The 21,496-nt window shown below is 42.5% G+C and overlaps 1 protein-coding gene across 1 annotated transcript; it reads left to right on the top strand.

Annotated features, from left to right (window-relative positions):
* The first annotated feature begins 633 nt into the window (after positions 1-633).
* bbox1 (butyrobetaine (gamma), 2-oxoglutarate dioxygenase (gamma-butyrobetaine hydroxylase) 1) lies at positions 634-21,184 on the top strand. Its single transcript, XM_084541516.1, has 7 exons — positions 634-1,154; positions 2,796-2,910; positions 16,350-16,548; positions 17,360-17,465; positions 17,610-17,806; positions 18,554-18,720; positions 20,277-21,184. The coding sequence occupies exons 1-7, from the start codon at positions 669-671 to the stop codon at positions 20,435-20,437; spliced, it is 1,431 nt and encodes a 476-aa protein (XP_084397642.1). The 5' UTR covers positions 634-668; the 3' UTR covers positions 20,438-21,184.
* Positions 21,185-21,496: the final 312 nt, after the last annotated feature.

The following is a 21,496-nucleotide window of genomic DNA, read 5'->3' as shown; positions in this document are numbered from 1 at the left end:
TGAACACGTTGGCTCGATCCAGGGCTACTTAATGGGACAGAGCCATCGTTAATGTCTGCTGTGAATAATGAGGTCTACTGGACAAATTCGGCTAACCATAGTTACAGCGCTTTTCTGCTTTTCTTTGTACCTTCGGTCACACACAAAAAATATATTTGATCACTTGGGCTGAAGTGGTGACAGGAATCCTTCAGCAATTTACCAAGCCATCATCTGAGAAAATATTCAGCTCAGGGAGCAGCTCAATAAAACTGAACACAAGTGAAATATATTGCACCACAGTAAACTCTGTAGTGCTTCCTAAGATCGCCCTGCTGTTTAGCTCTGCAGCATTGCTCGGATGTTACCAAGACACAGTCAGCAGACCAAGCTTAGATAATACCTTTTGTTGGCGCAGGGATCAGTCACATTTCCCAAAGCCGCCTGAAAAAGATTATGTTTTGTGTCCAAAGAGCTCAGCTTTGCTCAAAACCTAGGACTGCATGATTTTGAATCTTAAATGGGGAGTTAAATAGGGTTTTAGTCAGTCAGTGTACCTTTCTGTCACGCCCTGCTCAGTTTAAGTGTATGGCATTTCGTTTTTTTTTTTCATTTAGTTTATTGGTAGGTGACTCTTAATGTTACTAACTTGACAAATTATAAACTTACAAGCTGAAGGTTTTAAGCACATGATTTACAGTTGTGCCTTTTTTTTTCTGCAGAGTGATTCTGTTCTGGAAATAAACTTGCCTGAAGGGAACCATTCAGAAATGTGGATGAGTACATTTGCACGTTTTGCCCTGCCCGCACTGCAGAGGAGCACCTCTGCCATGGCCTGCCAGGCTCTGAGGGCTTGTCGTAGAGCAGGTCCAGCTGCAGCTCCACTATCCTCTCGTCCGACTTCAGTGCAGCTTCGAGGGCAGCACACGCTGGGGTCAGCCTCCCTCCCTGTGGCTTGCCACTCGGTGAGGCACGTCCGGGCTCTGGATGAGGAGCGGCTAATGGAGGTGGAGTGGGAGGATGGAGGTCACAGTCTGTACCCCTTCACCTGGCTGAGAGACAACTGCCAGTGTCCGCTGTGTACTCTGCAGTCAGCTCAGGCTCGGACACTCCTGCTGTCTGATCTCGATATCCACACAGGAGTAGATGTTGTGGAGGTCACCAACGACAACAAGGTGGGCTGCTGCCGTTATGTGACTTTGTGAAGGATGACACACACACACAGGCCACTTTTGGGGAATTTGCATAGGCTTACATTAATTTCCTGGACAATTACTCTAACCCTACCGTAGACCTAACGCTAACCCTGACCTTAACAAAACCCTAACATTTACCATTGACCTGCAAATCCGTGTTTTCCTAATTGGGGACACAGCTTTTGTCCCCAATTAACTGATCTAGAGTCAAGTGATTGTCCCCAAAAGTCACATAAGTCTCACACACACAATATGCATCATAAATGTTTAAATTAATTAAACTGGCTGTGTAAATCTCCAGTACATTTTATAGAGCCTACTTCCTGGTTCAACTTTAATGTCCTTTTCGGTGCAGCAGCTGTGCTCCCACACTGTTTTACAATCCTGCTGGTATTTATGGGTAATCTGGACGTATAAACTTTAATTTTCACTTTCCACTTTGGCCATCTGACGACTTGTGCTGCTTTTAGTTCTTGTAAAATGGTCTAGCAGTGTTGCTCTGTTATCTAAGTAAATTATTGTGCTTACCAAAAAGCCACTTCGAATTGAAACAGATTGCTATCTATGTTATCACGCTCTTACTGATGTGGCTTGTTTGAAAATTGAAATTCTGGTGTCAGGAGAGAAAAAAGAAGTTTAAAAAAATCTAATACAAAAAGTTCTTCAGATACTGAACATGTAGGTTAAACTGACTGAGATAGCAATATACCCAGAACGTTATGATTTATGCTGGTTGAAGAATATTTTGTGGGTTGCTTTAACTGAGTACATGAGCTCTGATTGCAGTTTGTTTGCTAAAGCTGAAGAGGCGGGTACTGTAGTCGGGGAGTAGCCTTCAGCAACTAGAGATATTGGGGGAGCCTATGATGGAACAAACTAGGATGAATCAAAGAACAGCTCCTGATTATCTAGATGAAAAAAAAAAAGCCTTCACAGGTAGATAAATTACATTTTCTCAAACAAAACAACTCTTTAGGCTTAGCTCTCGTGAAACTTATTCTGCTTGAAGAACAACACTTAAGACTTTGCTCACTGTTTGAATGCATCTGCCTTGGGATAAACTGCGGAGTCAGTGAAGTTAAGATTATCTCATTGTGGCGGGAGGCACGGGTTCAGCCAGACCATCAAGTCCTGAAACACCCCTGTGAGCTGTGTCCTTGAAAGGATTCTGCTTCTGAAGTGGGACAGATTACCTACAGCAATAAACAGATTACCACATCAGTGACTCCATGCTCGCCTCTGGCTGTAGAAAAATACAAGTGTTGATTAGATGGTTGAATCGGCCTAAAGGTCGAACAAAAGAACTTCACATGAAAAGTTAGATTTAGTTAAATGTGTTTCTTTCTCGGTTTTGTGGATCAAAAGAACACCTTTAAAGCTTAACCTTCAGGGGCAGACAAATCTTTTTTTTTTTGTCTGACATTCAAATTCATGTATTATTTAAAAAGCAGAATACCCAGTTAATATTTGACTGCATCCTAAATAAGTCTGATGCGCTCCGTTCATTTAAAGTAGGGACGGTGAACTTTCAGTTGATGGCCTTCCACAACAAAGCTGAAAACATGAAAACGTTCAGAGCGTTATAAAAACTTGGATCAATAAGCTTTTATCTCTCCACAGGTTTCCGTCGTGTGGCCCGACCAGCACATCAGTGTGTTTGACGCGGAGTGGCTGAAGAAGCGCTGTTTCTCTCCTGCCGCCAGACAAGCGATGCAAGAAGAGCTTTTCCTGAATGGTGAGTCTGGGATTTATAAATTTCATAATAGTTATTAGATAGATAGATAGATAGATTTATAAGAACAATAAAATAACTGAATTGCAATGAAATGAAATTAATTCACAACCAACAACCATGTGCAAAATGTGCAGTAACAATAAGTCCAGTCCTGTGTCATCTCTCACACACACACACACACACACACAGATGAAGAGTTGTACAGACTGACGGCTTGAGGCAGGAAACATTTCCTGTAGCGTTCCTTGAGACAACAAAGTTGTCCGAGCCTTTAGGAGAAGGTGCTCCGTTGTCTGTCTGTTATATGGTGGAGAGGGTGGTCAGAGTTACCCATGACTGATAATAGTTTGTTCAGTGTCCTCCTCTCCATCACCACTTCAAAAGTCTCCTGTCTGCAGCCAATGACAGAGCCAGCCTCCCTGATCAGTCGTAGCTCTGTATTTTAGAATTTCATGTAATGAGTTGGTATTGGGGCCTCGTCCTTTGCTATGGGACAGCTACACTGTACCAGTCTGAGCTCTACACATGTATTTTTAAAATGAGTCCTTTTCTATGGCCTTTTGTTGGTACGCGAGTGTCTGCGGCCATAATTTTTTCCAGTGTGTCCCACATCATTGCCGCCAGTCAGACTCCTGTAGTCTTCCCTGAAAAGCGACAGATGAAAACAGAGGGCTTTTCTCAATTTACACCTTCATCTAATCTGAACTTTCAAATATTTTCACAACAACACGATCACCTCGAGTGAATAAAATGCACACGATATCATCAGCACGATTCAGGAGAGGCCAGCTCAGTGTGACGGTTCCTGGCCTTCCAGCTAACAGCAGCTCTTCCAGTTTCTCGGAAGAGTTATTTCTTTTCATGCAGAACGTATATGTACCAGCTGGCCGCTTGCTGTCGTCTTTGCGGCGTATTCAAGTCACAGCCAACCTTCTTTGCCAGTAGTTCTGTGATGTCAATTTGGTGTGTCCGTTCCTTTAACTCCTGGCTTAAAATGTTCAATTTTGCAGACGTAGAAAGTCTTTTTGGCTCGGGACGTGCGTCCTTATCTCTCTTATTTGCATGAGTTGATTTCATGGAGGCATGGCCATGATAACATGACTTTCTCCTTGTTTACACATAAATATATTAAAAGTTACTCTTCCACTACTGAGGAACAAAGGTTGCTGCTATTATCCAGCACATGTATGCCTGGATTAATGAACGCAGGATTTATGACACGGCTCTTATGAGATCGCTTTTGTTTATCCTGCGTAATAACGCGTCTCTTTATAGGGAACTTTCAGTTTGTGACGTGGCTGAGAAAAGTAGAACGTATGCGCTCATCTCCTCCCCAAGTGCTGAGACAAAAGGTCCGTAATGATTGGGCTTGCTCTGGTCTGAAAGTAATGATTACTTCCTATTTGTTGCTGATGCAATGGTGAAGGAGATTATGTTCAAAGGAGGCCATAAATCACTACGCAGCTGTCTCACAATTAACAGGATGAACAAACACTGTCGTAAATTACGGCAGTTTCAAAGCCGTGTCTGGGAAACGGCAGTTTGTCTCCTCGCCAAGCGGAAGGCATTACTTGCTTGTACATAAACCCGCTTTTCATGCTGCGAATGTATTTATGCCTTCATGAACGTCATGTTTCAAATCTTTGCCATTAACATCAAAATACAGACACAAAATAAAATGTCAAATACCAATTAAGTATTCCATTCTTCATATTTTTTTCCGTCTGCTGACTGAAAAGTGTGTCGTTATGTCATTTCCTGACATTTACTGTCCGCTTTAAATCGTGAAGTAAAAGACAGTCATTTCAGTATTCAGCTGTGCTGCACATACATTCTGCTGACGTATCCCTGTTGTCGATTAATGAAGGAGGAGTTTCAGTGTTAATCAGATTTTCTTCTGGGTTATTTTGTCTCCTGCTATTCTTTCCATCACCACTTCTCTTCATAAGTTCTATTTTCCAAACTTAGGCGTGTTTACTCATTAATTGTCAGTTAAGTAGCAAAACTGTCAAGTGGCAGTCCAAAGTAGAAACATATGTATGGATAGAAATGTAATAGATGGTCTAATGGGTATCATTTAGCGTTTGGCAGCGGCAGGAATCCAGTGGTCGCAGACAAAATGCAATTAAGCTGCAGCTTTGTTGAAACGAAAATTAGCGTTGTCCCTCTGCCAACCTTTCCTGGGGGGAAAAACGATGCCCTTGATTTAAACTCATCTCTCCACACATTTATTTCTTAGTAACATCGCTGCGTTGCTAGGGAAGGAGGTTTTTCTAAAGACTGGAAGAGAAGTTATTTTACAGTACATTTACGATGCCCCAATACACTTTACAGTCTGACAGACGGCAGGAGAGAAAGTTCAGCTGTGGAACAAGGTAGCAGCAGCCCTTCAGTGGAGCGGGGGATGGACTGTAGTCGGTTTGTGTACACACACGTGGTCCTGAAGGACCCACAGGGCTGAGCGGCTCCTGCTCGGTCCCAGACTGATTAAGTGTGTGTGTGTGTGTGTGTGTTGCAGAAATCCTCCGTTCATGTTGAAGTGTAAACAGATCCCCCTCTTAGCAATTTACAGACAGTCATTTTGTAGTGTATTTGTTGCTGTTGTTGCTGTTTTTTTAACCTCTCAGAGCCATGAGCGCTCCTGGAAGACGCTGCTAAGCTCATCCACTAAAGCACAATACAAGATGAGGTGCGTGCACGCACTCTCTGGGTTTAATTATTTCCTCCCGAGCGCCAGTCTTAAATTCCTTGCGCTGAAAAAGACAGGAAAGGTCTGTGTTCTTAAAAAGATGGATGATGCACCGCGTTCACCTCTGAGGATTTCGCTCATGCTCTCACTCCTTCCTCCTCAGTGACGTTAGCTCACTGAAGTCAACAGTTAGGACATTCGGCTTTCCTTTTTCATGCGGTGGCTCCAGATTTTACAGGCCCAGGTCCGCCTGTTTAAGTGATCTCAACAGTGAAAGTGTATTGCACCCAGGACACTGTGAGGTCAATATGATAATTGACGCTGTGGGGTTATTATTCAGCTTGTACTGTTCCTCCTGCTGTTACAAGTTTGTGTTTTTTTTCTTCTGCTTTTACCGTTTCTATGGAGCATCTCAAACAACAGTGTGCAGTTAAGCAGCAGCCGTTAATGGAGTGAGACATGGGCTTAGTTCTTTTAAAGGACATTTACTCGATTAAGAATATAAAATGTTAAAAATATGCAATTTTAATATAATCTAAACCTTTTATAATATTTTCAGTTGAGTACTCAATACTTCAGTTGATTAATGAGCAGTTTTCCATAATTCACAGACTGTTAACATTACTTTTAAATAACTCTGAGGGCCAATGTACGTATATTCTTCAAGTGTCTACTGTAAAATATTATATGCGCAGGTCATTTATCGTCCTTACACGCACGCTCTGGACAAAACTAAGCTGAGGTACTGCTCGTGAAACAGTGTAAGGCGGTGGACTGTCGAAACGGCTGACGTCTGTATAACTGTGAAAGTCCCGCTCAGACCCCCGTCTGTCTCTGCCATATGGAAAACTGATTTAGAGTGAGGGTCAAGAAAAGAGCTGCATGTTCTTACCAAATACAAACTCGCTGTTGTCGGTATTTCCTTCCTTGGGAACCTAGAAATCCCTGAGCCTGCAGATACGTGCAACCAGGAATTCCAACCGCCTGGTTTCCGACACTGGGGAAGTCATAGAAACATTTTCTTACCAGTTCTTTAATGTCTGACTGTACAGTTGTTATTTTATTGTATGAGCGCCTCAAATGAATTTTGCCATGTTTGTGCATTAAGTAAGATTGTTGGAAACTGTACATCTGCCTCATCTTTGTGGAAATGAGATTGAAAGTGAAATTTATTTTCAAAAGATATAAATTGCAAGAGGAGATCATAGGATAAAGTATTATTCTTGGGTTGCATGGCTCTTCAGATTGATTTGCGTGTCTGCTACCAGACCGGGATTATTTCCTGGGCAAATACATAATTAAAATGACAATAAGATTTGAAAGCACAGGTGTTATTGAGGAACAGTTTGACATTTTATACATACAAAAGTCTGCAAACAATGTTGTTCTGTACAAACAACATTGGCAAGATACTATATGTCCAGCCTTTAGTCCAATGCACATGTGTCAAACATACGGCCCGCGGGCCAAAAGCGGCCCTCCAGAGTTTCTAATCTGGCCCGCAAAGCGTGAAAATTACATAGAAGACTGCAATTTTAAGAGAAGTGGACAGAACGTAAAACCGAGACCCAGGACTAAGACTTAAATAAGTTTGACACCCCTGGTTTAATGTATTCATATTCACTTGGCCAAATTGTTTTTAAGAGCCACTCAGCAGTTGAAATCCTTAGTTAAATATTAGTCAAATACTGTGTGACCAGTATCAAACACCTTTATTTCTTGCATGCACATTTTTCTTGCTGACACTTTGAACCTCTCACGTCACTTGAAGGAGAGTTCAGATGCTGAATTGCTCTCGGCAACACTAAGAAGCTTGTGTCACTCAAACCCTTATCTGCACTGACACTTTCTTTCACCAATAAATCTGTGAGTGATTTACCCAACGCTTGCCAGGTGCTGCTTTCAATATTTGAACCATGTCATCGTCTCGGGCCTCCCGTTTTGGGCTTGTCGTGTTTATTTAGCCGAGGACGGGATCACGACCAATCTCCCATCACCGGTCTTCAAATGACGGATATAAAACGAGTTAAATGGAATTTTTAAAAGGTAGAAATGTGCCCAAAGACCAGCTCACAGCTCTTTTTTCTCGCACTTATCCACCACTTCACATGGGGTTTTTGTAGTCAGTCCTCTTCCCAGTTCAGTTAACTGTTTGAATTGCTCACCCTGAGTGAGCCATTATGGCATGTCATTTTCTGTAATAAGTAGAGTCATTTACTATGATCACTTAGAATAACTGCTCAGGGATGTGCTAACAGAAGCAAGTACTATGGCTCAGCCTTCTTGTGTCCACCTCCCATTCATATTATATGTGGTTTTAAAGAGTAAGCAATGCTTGACTGGTTGTTTGACTTGAAAAACTTTTGGTCTCATGTTCGTCCAATTGATTTTTAAATTTATATTCTTAAAAATAAGAGAGTAAAAGCAGAGTGGACACATACACCAGTCAGGCATAACATTATGACCACCTTCCTAATATTGTGTAGGTCTCCCTTGTGCCTCCAAAACTGTCGTGACGCATCGGAGAATGGACATGGGCCTTCTGAGGGTGTCTTGTGGTGTCTGGTAACAGGATGTTGTTCGTGGGGGCCTTTGGGTCCTATGGGTTGAGGGGAGGGGCTTCTGTGGATCATCCCACAGATACTTGATCAGTTTGGGATCTAGTGAATTTGGAGGCCAGGTCAACATCTTGTGCTGTTCTTCATGTTTTTTTTTAGTTGTTCCTAAACCGTTTTTGAGTGTGTGTCTGTGTCAAGTTGCATCCTGCTGGGGATGGCTGCTGCCATCAAGGAGTGTCATTGCTATGGGGTGGGGGTGCCTGGTCTGGTCTAGGTGGGTGCTACATGTCTAAGTAATATCCACATGAATGAATGCCAGGTCCTGAAGTTTCCCAGCAGAACATTGAATTGTCACAAGATGGTCAATGGTATTTACTTCACCTGTCAATGGTTTTAATGTTGTGGCTGATCAGTCTACATTTATCTTACATGACATGCGTCACTTTGTTAAAATTTAGATTTATTTATTTTTTTCTCTCATTGGTATGTGGCTTTTAAGACTTGGATCGATTAATAATTAATTAATTATTTAATCTGTTAAAGTAAAGATTACATTAAAGATAATGCACAGAGGAGTATGCGGGACAGATTTTGGGACATTTTATTGGAACAGTGGTTGACAAAAAACAGTAATGACACTAAAGGTGCGACAGCTGTAACCACTGTCCCTATTATATTGTCCTCCGGCTTCACACAAACATCCATCGGTTACACTTTGCAGTCGAAAACATGAAGCTTTTCTCCTGTCAAAAAGTCTGACAAAGACCAGACACGCCCTAGATACAAAGTGGAAAATATTCCCCAGCAGTGTATAATATAGTGGCTGTACTCGTTAATGCACTGTGATGAAACGCAGAGATTAACTCTAGGAGGCTCGACACGTGTAACGCTTTTCGATAAATGAGTTAGAGTTGATGAGCATCACATTTGTTGCTTCATTTCACACAGATCCAATTAAAAACGGCACTTTTGAGCGAGCATTTTGATTATTTTTAAGCGCCTCTCGTGTTGCGGCCGAAGCGTGCATCTCAGATTAAGATTTCCGCACCTGGGTCGCCATTCAGAAGTTCTGTTACTCTTCTCCAGGATGTCCGTGTGCAGACAAAAATGTATGACCGCATGCACATGTGTCGACACATCTGCCTTTGCAGACGGCGGGTGTTGTGTAAACGGAGCGATTCACACATCATCCGTCTGTGTTGTAGTGGAGGAGAGGAGACGACCTGAAAATGGTTGTGTCTTAGACGCCTGTAAAATGGGTTTCAGGCTTTTATATACGGTTAAGTTTTGCTTTAAAACTTTAAAATGTTCCTCTTTATTTATATTCAGCCTTTTTTTTTTTTTTTTATTTCCTGCTTACATTTCTGTTTCTTTTGTTATAGTTCCCTTTGCTGTGTGGTTTGCGGTATTGACGTTTCCTCCATTGACCTCATTTCCTGCTTCGAATACCTACATTTCACATCAATTTCTATTCCATTTGTACTGGACACTTATACTAAACTTCCTGACTCATGACTCTTTTAAACAGACCTGGTTTGAGTTTGGACTTGTCTTCATTAAGCCCGCTGACTGATTTTATAACTTATCCAAGTAGCGGCTGATTTGTCAGTTCCCGGCCCTGGCTGGTGTTTTCCCCCCTCAGGCCATCTGGTCTGAATTTAGCCGACTGTGTCCCCGCTCGTCAGTTGACAGAAGGGCTCCTGGAAACACAGCGGCGGAGGTCCTTCAGTGGAAAAGTTCTCCCAAACCCTGACCATCACTTCACACACCATTTACAACTTCGGCACAACCAACTTTCCAAACACGTGCTCCCAGTCACGTGTACGTGCTGTGTTATCAACCTGAAAGGAATTTGAGGAATCCTATGCTGTAAACTACAACTCGGGTGTAATTTGTCATAATTCACTTATTTCCTCTATACAGTGTGCTATGATGTATACTCGACGGTTTTAGCTACTTGGATTTCAACCAAAATCCTCCACATATTGTCTCTTTCAGGAAATCTAGAAAATAGTCCCTTTTCAAAGAATTTCACCTGGACTCACTTTTCTCACAGTGTAGTCCTGTAATTCCTTTGTGGATTAGCTGTATTTGGTTTAAATCCCCTTTCTTCATCATCTCTTTCAACACCTCTACGTCTGCTTAGTCTGCACGGGAAGCTTAATGATTATAATGATTGGACTTTTCATTTTGCTGGCAGGGCAGCTGTCCTGCTTGGCCCTTCAAATAACACTAAAAGCAGCGAGTATAAGCTTCCTAAATAGGACGTCTTTTTGACAAAACTACCAGTAGGCTCGGGCCGCATTTTGGGAATTTGCGGATGGAGAAAGAGTTAAGTTTGGATTAGCGCGTGGACGGCCTGCAGCCCTCCGGTGAGAAAACACTGTTAGCACTGTCTCCTCCAAACTGGGAATGCAGAGGAGGGCCGCTCTCTCATCCAGGTCTGTTTCATAAATAAAGGTGTATTTGTTGAAGTGGTGGAGGGTGGGGAGTGCAGTCCGCGGACACACGCAAATTATGTACGCTATGAAAACAGAAACGTACATCCTTAATTGTTGACGGGAATATGTCTGGGAACACGGGTTTATTTAATTTTGAGATGTCTGGACATTAATGGGCTTGGTAAAAATAGGATTATATAAGAATATTTCATATTTATGAAAGCCTGCAGAGACGGTTTCAGCATTTTCCTACGAGTAGAGCGTTCTTTAGTTACCTCAGTGTGAAAGGTCTCAGATAGATAGTTAAAGCAAATGATGGTTTGTTGAGGGGTTTTTATATAAATATTAATATTAGCAAGATACCAGAAGTGTGCTGTTTTCTGCTTGAAACAAGTAGTAGCTCTGTTAAGCACAACATTTTGGCGATGTGTGTTGCTGCGACTCCTCTATTCCTCTTTTCACATGCAGAGCTGTTTAAAAGTATTTTCTACATTTCTGCATAAAAATGACTCAGAACTTCAGCAGATTTCCCGACAGCAGACAAACAGACTCTACTCAAATTGAAACATGAAATATTATGCTTTTGTGTTTGTTTAGTCAACAAATGAATCATTTGTACATATTTGTCAGGGGCAGAAGTAAGTGAACCCTTGTTTTCAGTAACTGGTGCGACCCCCCCGTGCAGCAGTAACGGCAACTAAAACATCTCGGGTGATTTCTGATCAGTCGTCTACAGCGGCCGGGACGCATCTGTCCAGAACTGCTTCAGTTCTGAGATGTGTTTGGGTTTTCTTACATAAACTGTTTGCTTCAGGTCCTTCCATAACATTTCTATTGGATTAAGGTCAGGACTTGGCCAATCACACACTGTAGATGTCTAAACTGGGGCTAAACAGCGTTAATGATTTATTGCTTGCTGTTATAAGAAAAAGCGTGTTAATGTTATCAACTGGTAGTTTTACACTATAACACTCTCTCATTTTTATCGTGCTGCATGTTTTATCAAATATATTACTGATGTTTTAATGTATAAGTAGCATTTTAGTGCTGATTGGTGTCTTGTTTAAGCTATAAAAATACTTTCATATGTTTGTGTGAAATCTTGATCTGTAAAGTAAATAAACTGTAGAGGAGTAAAGAGTACATTATTCCTCTGAGTTATAGTATAAGTGTAAGATAGCCTGAAACAAGTGCCAAGTTAGAACAGTGAGTAGGCTTATACAGTCCACTGCTGGCTTCACTAAAATGATAATGAATATGGATGAAGAATGTGGTTTCTGAGAATTTTTATTTTATTTTATTTCAGTTAAATCTCTAAAATGTGTTCCCTGCATAAACAACGTCTCAAATCTGATTTATAACGGCCTGTTCTTTCTGAAAACGTCGTCGATGCACATCTGGCTCCGAACTTTGCATTCCACAGCCGGACCATTGCAGCGAGCTGATCCGAGCTCTGTGATAAAATGTAACCAAGTCAAAACAAAAGCTCTGTGGATGACTGCAGTGATTCAGGCAGAGATTTGAAGGCGCTCCCAGCTGCAGTGGAGAGCGACGCAGGCCCGCTGAGCTTAAACAGAGCACAGTGAGGGCAGAGCCAAACTACCATGAGCCGCCTGACAGCCACAGGAGCCACGGCTTCAGGTTTCCTCATCTGGAAAAGCCACTGTAGCAGACCACTACTGAGGGGGGGGAAACGGGAGGGGATTATGCACATATACTATCTTGTCAGGCTGTCAGAGGTGTCACTTTGAGCACAGTCTGGGAAAACCACAGTGATTTTACACAAATGAGCGCACAGCAGAAAAACTCTGTGTTCTTTTGTATTTCCCCCACATACAGCCATTTAAAAAAAAACACACACATGCTAATTCTGACATCGCATCTCCGTTAACCACGGCTGGAAAGTATGCAGGAGAGACTCATGTTGATTTCTCCTTGGATATGTGGATGCACAGAATTTTCCACAAGGAAATTGTGTGTTGAATTTGTGTCTGGTGGGCTCGGTTTGCTCTGGACCTACTGCATCTAGTCTGGGTTTGCTGCTGCAGGACGTGAAAGCCCACATTGTGTTGTTCACTTTACTTTTATTTCTGAGTCACAATTACGAAGAAACAGTCAATATTCACCTTCCTTTTAGTTCTGATTTTGGTCTTCTCCAACCCTGAAGGCTGGGCTCAGACTATAGGAGTTTGAGGTCGAGTCATTACCTGAACAAAGTTTGTAGACAGATCCAAATAATATTAAACCTTTTTGATATTTACTTAAAAACTGGATCTTTACATCAGTTCTTTCATAATAGCCACTGAGATAAAAAAAAAAAATGTTTGCAAGGACCTGAAGCTGCTGACAGTGTGTTAGTTGTAAAGCCATGGTAAACGGTCTAGCCCTTGAGGCTAACGTTAGCTAGCATACATGACAGTTATTAACACAGTGTCAACTTAGTATTCCCGACCATTTTCATCATCCACACTTGTTAAGCATTCAAATTAAACTTTTTTCTATTCTTGGAAGGTGTCACAAAGTCACAGCTAGCATTTCTTCTTCTTTTGTGTTTAATGGGAGTTGGCAAACTAGCTTAGAGTTGTATCCAACAAAGGTTCAAAAAAGGCAACTGGACTTCTAGAGTTTTTTGAGAAGACGTTTCACCACTCATCCGAGTAGCTTCTTTAGTTCTAGGGGACTGGTGGGAAGTCTGACGTTTAAATAGGAACTCCTCCTGAAAAACTTCACAGACGTATAGCTTAGAGTTGCATTACTGCCCCCAACTGGACTGGAGTGGTAATGAAAAATCGATATGCTTAAACTTTCTCAATGGAAAAATATGATTTCTCTGTATATACTGTACTTGGTGTAATGAAATATGGCATGTTCAAGTGTTTCTGGTTGGCTAGTTCTTCTTCTTTTGCTGATTTTTGTTTTTCAATTTGATTGGTAGTTGGTAGCAAACCAGCTTTCAGGAGCATTACTGCCACCCACTGGACTGGAGTGTGGATCAATAGAAATCCTGTATTTGTTGCTCAGCTGTCTGTGTTTGACTGGATGGTGCATTCAGTGCTCAATGATCTGCCACTATGATTTAAGTAATGTCCTGTAGTGTGTGTTGCGCTATTATTTTATTCATGCTTTAAGTCCTGTAGTGTGTGCAAGTTTGAGATAAAATAAGATTAATAATAAAATGTGTCCAGCAGCAGAGGCTGTAGAAGAGTAGCACACAGGATCTGTCCAACAATAGTAAACGTATGTACCTTAGACAAACAGAAAGACGTATAAATAAGCACCAGTGGTGCTAGGTATGCTTGTTTACTCTACAATACGTATGATAATAGCCTATAGTCCATAAATAGTATAGTTTGGTGCTGAGCAGGTAATGTACAGCTGGTTGTTAGATCTTTATTGCTGTAGACGTCGTCCCATTTTGTCTGAAAACAAAGCAGTGAGAGACATGAGCAGGAAGGAATGATGGCAAATCATAAGCAAGCATAAAACGGGAGCAATAAGTTGAAAGAGGCTAAAAGAATTGGTTTACGTTAGAGGGAATATTCTCTGTGGGTTTATCTTTTTAGGTTATACCTTTTATTACAGATGTAGTAATTTGATCCAGAGTTAATACAGACGTATTGATTATGGCAGCTTTGGTTTAAAGTGTCTGTGGTGAAGGTATTGATTTGTCAGAATGGAGTTGTTTTTTAATATAGCTTTTATTATGATCTGTTGTATAACTGGATTATTTCACTAATGCTTTACAAATAGCAAAGATAGTTTATAATAATAATTAATAGTATTTTATATAAAGATCATAAAATAGTAACTGAAACTGTCTCAGAATTGCAGGAATAAAGAGAAACAGACTTCCCTCTGTCGTTAAGTGGAGTCGTAAGAACAGGACAAATATCTAAATGTATGTTCTTAAGGTGTGTATCTATAGCAGTTCAGTGCGACAGTCCTTATTTTTTTCTTTTTAATCTGCACCCAGTGTGAGGTGACTGACTGAAAAACAACTTCAGTGTGATCCTTCCATCTTAACATTCGTGATTAGCCTTCCCAGTTAGAGACGAGCTAATGGGAGGCGCCGATTACACGATCACAAGGCAGATATTCATGCGAAGTCCTCATCTTTTGTTCGACCCGGCAGCCACGCTGTGAACTCTCGATATATCTTGATATCGGCGGGCGTGAGGAGTTTGCAGAATGAGATCTGCTGCTGAACTGCAGCCAGGACTGCACAGCTGATGTATATGCACACTGTGACCGACCGCCGCAGCCTCTTTGTCACGGGTGACACCCTGAACTGCAGAGCTGAAACGGTGCGGCGCCTGTACAAGACATCCAGGTCCAGTTTCACAAGAGTAATTGTAACACTCTGGCTTGACCTTTGCCCCAGTTTCTCATTCTCTGTCTTCGTTTCGGTCGGCCCACTTGACAAGTTTTAACAAGCAGCCAGGTCCTGACCCTTTGAATTGGGTGGGCAGCCAGAAACTGATTGTTTGTGACAACAGCCTGGAGGGAGGTCTGCGAGTCATGATGACCACCGCCTCCGACTGATGTTGCATCTCTGTGCGCTTTGTGTCTCTATGAAACACTGCCTCGCCAGTAAAAGTCTTTTTTGTTGCATCGCTAAATCTTTACGGCCTTCGGAGTGAACGGTCACATTTTCTTTTATCGTTTTAGACACTTGAGATGATGATAAATTATGCATGAAGTTCAGCGAGCTCGCCCAGCGTGTCCATCGCCTGCGTGCTTCAGCCTTGTAATCTGCTTGAGATGCAGTCATTTGGAAAGTTGTTTAGAAGTTGGTGGACTCTGAAAAGAGACACAAGGAAGAGCCACAAAAATCCGACAGGTACACAGTCTCCTCAAGTTAACCCACCTCCTCCTCCTCCTCCTCCTCCTGCAAATGTACTTAGCAGCTGTTTCTTTGGAAGTCACTGGAGAGAGGCTGCATGGAAAAAGAAGTCGAGCCAGCTGGGTGGAGAGCAGTGGGAGGATTTTTTCCACTTCTGTCTGTCTGATGGAGACATGCTGATTTTTTTTTTCTTTTTCTCAGCTTGCTATTCATCTTCAAGTGTGCAGACTATCACATGCAGAGGCAGCGTTTGTAGATTTAATGGGCTCCAAAAAGCAGGAGGGCAATATTAGACTCACAAATGAATCACTTCTTTTTTTTATTACGAACAAACAAAATCTTTCACACTGTTATTTACTTCTAATTATTTGAGCTAGGACTGCAACCGCACGATAAGAGTGTGTTGATACTCGATGTCTTTTAGCCGAAGCACGCCAGAGGTCAGATGTTTGCTGATGGAAAATGTAAGGGAGCGGACACGCTCTGCGGAGCACCGCTGCTGCACACCTGGCTGTCTCTTGTCCATTTTTACGAGCCGAGCAAGACAACGGGATAAAAGTCTTTTGTAGCGTGGGTGTGTTTCTTGAAAGGTGTATTTGGGAATTGTGAATGGGCTCCATCTGTGGCTGGCTGTCATTAATTCCCGTGCAGAATCCTGCCAGTGCCTTCTGTTAAGAGTTTTATTTATGGTGCATGGAGTGAATGTGCATTAAAAGTTTAAACCGAAAGCCAACGCAGGTTTGTAACAGACAATGAAGAGAACAAAGAAGTACTGCAGCTACGAGACTATGTTCGTACATCACAGGCGAGGAGGTTCATCTTCGAAAACCAAAAGGAACCAAGTGCATTTATGTTAATCTCCTCTAAGATAAAGTGACAGTTCCTCCATGTCCTCTTTCTCATTTCAGAGCGTTACTACTGGGACTCCAAGCTGCACATTCCCACGGCCGACTACCAGGAGGTCCTCCACGACGATAAGGCCGCGCTCGCCTGGCTCTGCGCGCTGCGTCGCGTTGGCATCGTCTACCTTAAGGGGGCTTCTGCAGAGCGAGGCCATGTGGCCAGGCTCGCTGAGAGGATTGGCTATCTCCGGCTGACATTTTATGGGTAAGTGTCGGTGTCCAGTCATCCTCAGCAAAGCCACTGTTTAATAATCTGACTCTCCACTAAATCCTGTTGAATTTTCCATCGTATTTTATGTGGAGCCGAGGAGTATTTGTAAAAAATTAAATGCAAAAAAAAAAAAGTATTTTCTTCCCCCGTCATTTTGATTAGAGAAATATTTCGATTTTGACTTTACAACACAGGCGATATGAGCACCAGTCAATTATCTGCAGCCTTGAATCATTTTGGTTCCGTGGAGGAGCTTAGCGAGTGTCTGCCTGCCCGTTCATCACACCAGAGTTCATCGCTTTGACTTATTGCTGGGCTGATTACTCGAGGACAGACACGGGAAAAACAAGCTAAAAGCATTCCAGCTTTTTTCAGGCCAGAGGAATTACCTGGTGTGCTCAGTCAGAACAGAGGTTTGGAGCGTAAACCTTTCCCGGTGCCAGCGGATGAGCTCACACTGCTGCGAGTACAGAGCCTGCAGACTAAAGCTGAAGGCCTGCCATCTGAGAAGCTAGGCTGCTTTTACGAGCCAGGCATCGTCCGAGCGAGCCACGCAAACAGAACGCGGAAGATAACTTTACCTCATTAGCGCTCGACTCCTGCTGCATCTCAATGAAGTATCTCCTTAAGAGGCTACAGTCTAAGCAGTCCTGTGAAGCTGCCCACTTTCCCCCCAGGGATCCCTGCAAAGTTCATCTCATCTCATCCTTTTCTCCGCGCAGCCTAATTGTCGTTTCTGATCTTCTGAAGCCAAAGTTAAATAATTAAAGGGGAGTTTATTAATGAATGTTATCTCTGTCCTCAGGCACACGTGGCAGGTCCAGGACAAACCCATGGCAAACAATGTAGCCTACACCTCAGGAAAGCTCAGCCTGCATACAGACTACCCAGCGTTACACTTCACACCTGGAGTGAGTAAAATCTGACTTGTGTGCTTTATGTAGAGGATTAAGCTGCATTAAACAGACACGGTATCACCTATGAATTACTGCAAGCATTTGGCTTTTACGCCGCCAGAGTTGTAAAAACAAGCATTTGCGCTGCATGTGTTGTAGGTGCAGTTTCTTCACTGCGTCAGACAGGCTATGAAGGGAGGGGAGAGCGAGGTGGTGGACGGCTTCCACATGGCCGAGCAGCTGCGGCGAGAAGACCCCGAGGCCTTCCGGACGCTCAGCTCGCTGCGCGTGGGCTTCACCGACACCGGGACGGACTACTGCGACTTCATGCTGCAGTCCAAGAACTGCATCATCGAGTGAGTGGAGCCGGGCGCCCCGGGTCGTTTTAAACCGCATGCAGCCACATTTTACTGTCTATGAAGGATTAGAGCCTGTAAAGACCAAAGAAATGATGCAGTGGAACATCTCACCGGTGCGAGTTTGAGTGTGTGTGTAGGCTTGTGATTTGAAATGGGACACTGCCATCTACTGTTCAGAATGATCACGTCCATCCTTTACGACGCATGACCTCCAAAATCACAAGGAAAGCCTGAGGCAGCATAATGTGGCTGGAATCAGATGCTCAGCAGACGCGTTGTCGTCTAATGTTCTTTTATCAACATTCGTTTTGTCCATCTAGGCAAAAAATATGATGATGAATCTCTTGAAAAGATTAGATTTAATCAATATTTCAGGGGCTTTCAGATGCTTTTTGGGTAAACAAATAGAAACCAGTGATTGAATTTATAATGCATTAATTCTTTAAATTGTCCGACCAAGGGCAAATTTACCCAAATAGATTATGCATCAAATTATGTAAAAAAGAAAAAATCATCACAGGGTAGAAGCCGATTGATATATTTCATAATTACTCTATTAAGTTTCTCTTCAGATCAAGTTTAGGCTTTCATGTCTCATATTTTGAACCTTTGAAGACGTCACCTCCATCTTTAGGTTTGTTTTCTGGATTTTATCTACAAAATCCAGATTACTCTTGTTGATTTATTAAATGATAAATTGTTAATATGCTCTTTCGTGACATTTTCTTCTTCTTCTCCGACCAGCGTTGACTCAGAGGGCCGAGTTGTGAGAATAAACTACAACAACGCCACCAGAGACTCGGCGCTGGACCTCCCCCTACATCAGGTTCAGCCTTTCTACAGAGCACTGAAGGCCTACGTGGACATCCTGAACCGGCCAGAGAACGTGGTCACCTACAGGATGGAGCCAGGTAAATGTGCGCCTCTCAAAACTCCACTCATGTAAGAGATGGGAAGGAGGAAACGTACAAAGCCTCCTGTTCACGGTTACTGTCAACAGAACAAAAGGGAGATTAAGGAGCGAGAGAGAAACGGTAAACACGTCAGGAGACTCTGCGTCATAGTCCGACCTGTATAAGCAGAACAGGAGCTGGTGCAGAGCTCCGCAACAACATCCTCGCCGTAATCAAGGTCATAATGACATCGGAGACGTCGGCATCATCTCCGTCACTGTCGTCCAAATCAAATTACCCGAGTCTGCTATAAGCCTCTCAAAATAATCCCTGCGCTGCAAAGAGTCTTCAGCATCAAGTGACAGAGATGAAGTAACGATATCAAACGAGAGATTAAGGACGTTGGAAGTAAAGCAGGACGGCGGCATTAGTAGGGAGACGGCGTTTCGACGGCACCACAAAGGGTTCCAGCCTCCTGGTCGGAAAGCATCCGTCCCGACGACCCGTCCTTGAGGCTGCTATTAAGGTTTAGTGTGCGTAAACAAACCTCTTTATACATGTCGCTCAACCATGTCTGAAGGCAACAGTGTTTACGCCAGCTCCACATCCAGCAGCAACACATAAACATGGGGTTAAGACAAACCTGAACCTCTGGTGCTGAAAATTGCAGTTCCTCAAATGGCCACTTGAGGGCTGTCTGCATGTCCCCAAATACCTCCATGTTAAAATGTACAACTTTACAGCAGAAATAAACATGTTTAATGCCCGGGACACAAAAATTCACAATTAATCACAACTGTATGGGGCTAAATTGTATATAACAGAGTAGCCGTCTGCCTAATCGTCACCAGTTTAGCTCAGCTTCTTCGACCGTGTTTGAATTAGCCGAGTTAGGCGGCGTCAGGCTCTGCCAGGATACAAAACCAAAAATAATGTTTTTATACATAATCTATGGGTGGGAAACTTGCTGTCATAGAACTGCAGTGGTCTATCTTAGCTTAGCAAACAGCAGCTGTGAGTGAGTCAGTCCTCAGTGCTACATTATCACAGTATATGTTACAGTATCGTCTTTGTTTGGGTTTTTATTGGCTAGTGTTAGCAGAGTGGCTACAAAAAATATATAACTACAACGCCGTGACTCAAACAACCCAACCCAAACAAATCCATCTGCCTCGATGAATTCCAAAGAGACTAACTCCATACCAAAAGTTCATGAACATGAGGCTTTAACCTTTTTCTTTATTGTGTTTGTAGACATTACTTAAGACCCACTTTACAAGATTTCCCAATTAAAACAAGTCTCATGGAAAGACTTTCTATCCACTTTCTCTATCTGGGCTTGTAACAGCTGCCAGCAACATCTGTCGTTTCAGTCGTCAAAACTGGACAGAAGTTTTGTTCCCTTTCTTGTGGTAAATCTTCCTACTTTTATTTTGAAGGGTATATATTTGTTGTGTGAGGCCTTGAATTTATTATATTCTCATTGTGAATGAGACCACAACATTAAATTTCTCATCTAGATAAATCTATGATCAGACTTCCACATCTAATTTTTAGGTGTGGTTCTGTTTCAGGTGACATCGTGACCTTTGATAACTGGCGTCTCCTTCACGGACGGAAGAGCTACGTCAGCAGACCAGAAGGGCTGCGGCACCTGGAGGGGGCCTACCTGGACTGGGACGAGGTCATGTCTCGTCTCCGGATCCTCCGCAGCGCCGTCGGTGAGGACGTGTGACGCACGTGTTTAAATCGACAGCTAGCGAGTTAAAAGTCCGACATGACCGGAGGGCAGAGTGCAAAGATATTATCATATCAGACAAACGGGTCAAGAGCAGAATCTCTGACTCTGTAAAAATCGACAATGTAAACTGATTTAGAATTGATTTAAAAAGAAAATACAATCTGAAAAGTTTAGAAGATGACAAACTTTTCAAACATAGTGCAACACATCAATGCAATGCTGAAGAAAGAAAAAAACAAAATTGTAAATTGAGCTATGAGATTTTATATATTTTCCCAGGTTACGCCACATTATGATTGAGATAATGTGTTTTTTATACGTTTTCTAAGCTTATTAATTTATCATTCCCCGTTCTCCGGTTAAATATTTGAAGAAAGACACGCAGGCTTTTTAAAGAAATCACTCACTGCTTTCTACACTAAGAACTATATTTACCGACCGTCAGGTCATAGTTAACATGGAATGATTTCAGACTGTAAATCATGATGTTATACTTGCACTTCCTGCGTCTGTATCTCACTACCTCTACTGTTAAACCTTGTGCCTGTACAAACGATGTGCTGTCCTGGACTTCCTCCTCATTCTGTAGAGGTGCAGTTTGAATGTAAGCTCGTCTTAAGCTGCAGCTTGGTAGCTCTACTGGAATGTTTACTTCTGTGCTTAGCATTAGTGGCAAAATACAGTTTACTGTTGCTGTACAAAAAAGAAAACAGTTTGCAAAATCGGTGCATTAAAGGACTTAAGTATTACATATTAGTTTGGAAAATTTCTTCTTTGGAAACGCCTCATAGTACTTAGATGAGAGTAAATCTTCTTGTGAAAACAGGACGTTTCTGTAAATTACTTCTGAGCAGCGTCATACACTGATCAGGCATAACATTATGACCACCTTCCTAATATTGTGTAGGTCTCCCTTGTGTCTCCAAAACAGTTGTGACTCATCAGAGAATGGACATGGGTCTTCTGAGGGTGTCCTGTGGTGTCTGGCAACAACAATGTTGTTAGTGGGGGCCTTTGGGTCCTATAGGTTGAGGGGAGGGGCCTCTGTGGATC

The sequence above is a fragment of the Chelon labrosus genome (assembly GCF_963514085.1).
Source record: "Chelon labrosus genome assembly, chromosome: 3".
NCBI classification, from domain to species: domain Eukaryota; kingdom Metazoa; phylum Chordata; class Actinopteri; order Mugiliformes; family Mugilidae; genus Chelon; species Chelon labrosus.
The sequence above is the reverse complement of the archived record's forward strand: the minus strand, read 5'-3'. Positions and strand labels throughout refer to the sequence as shown.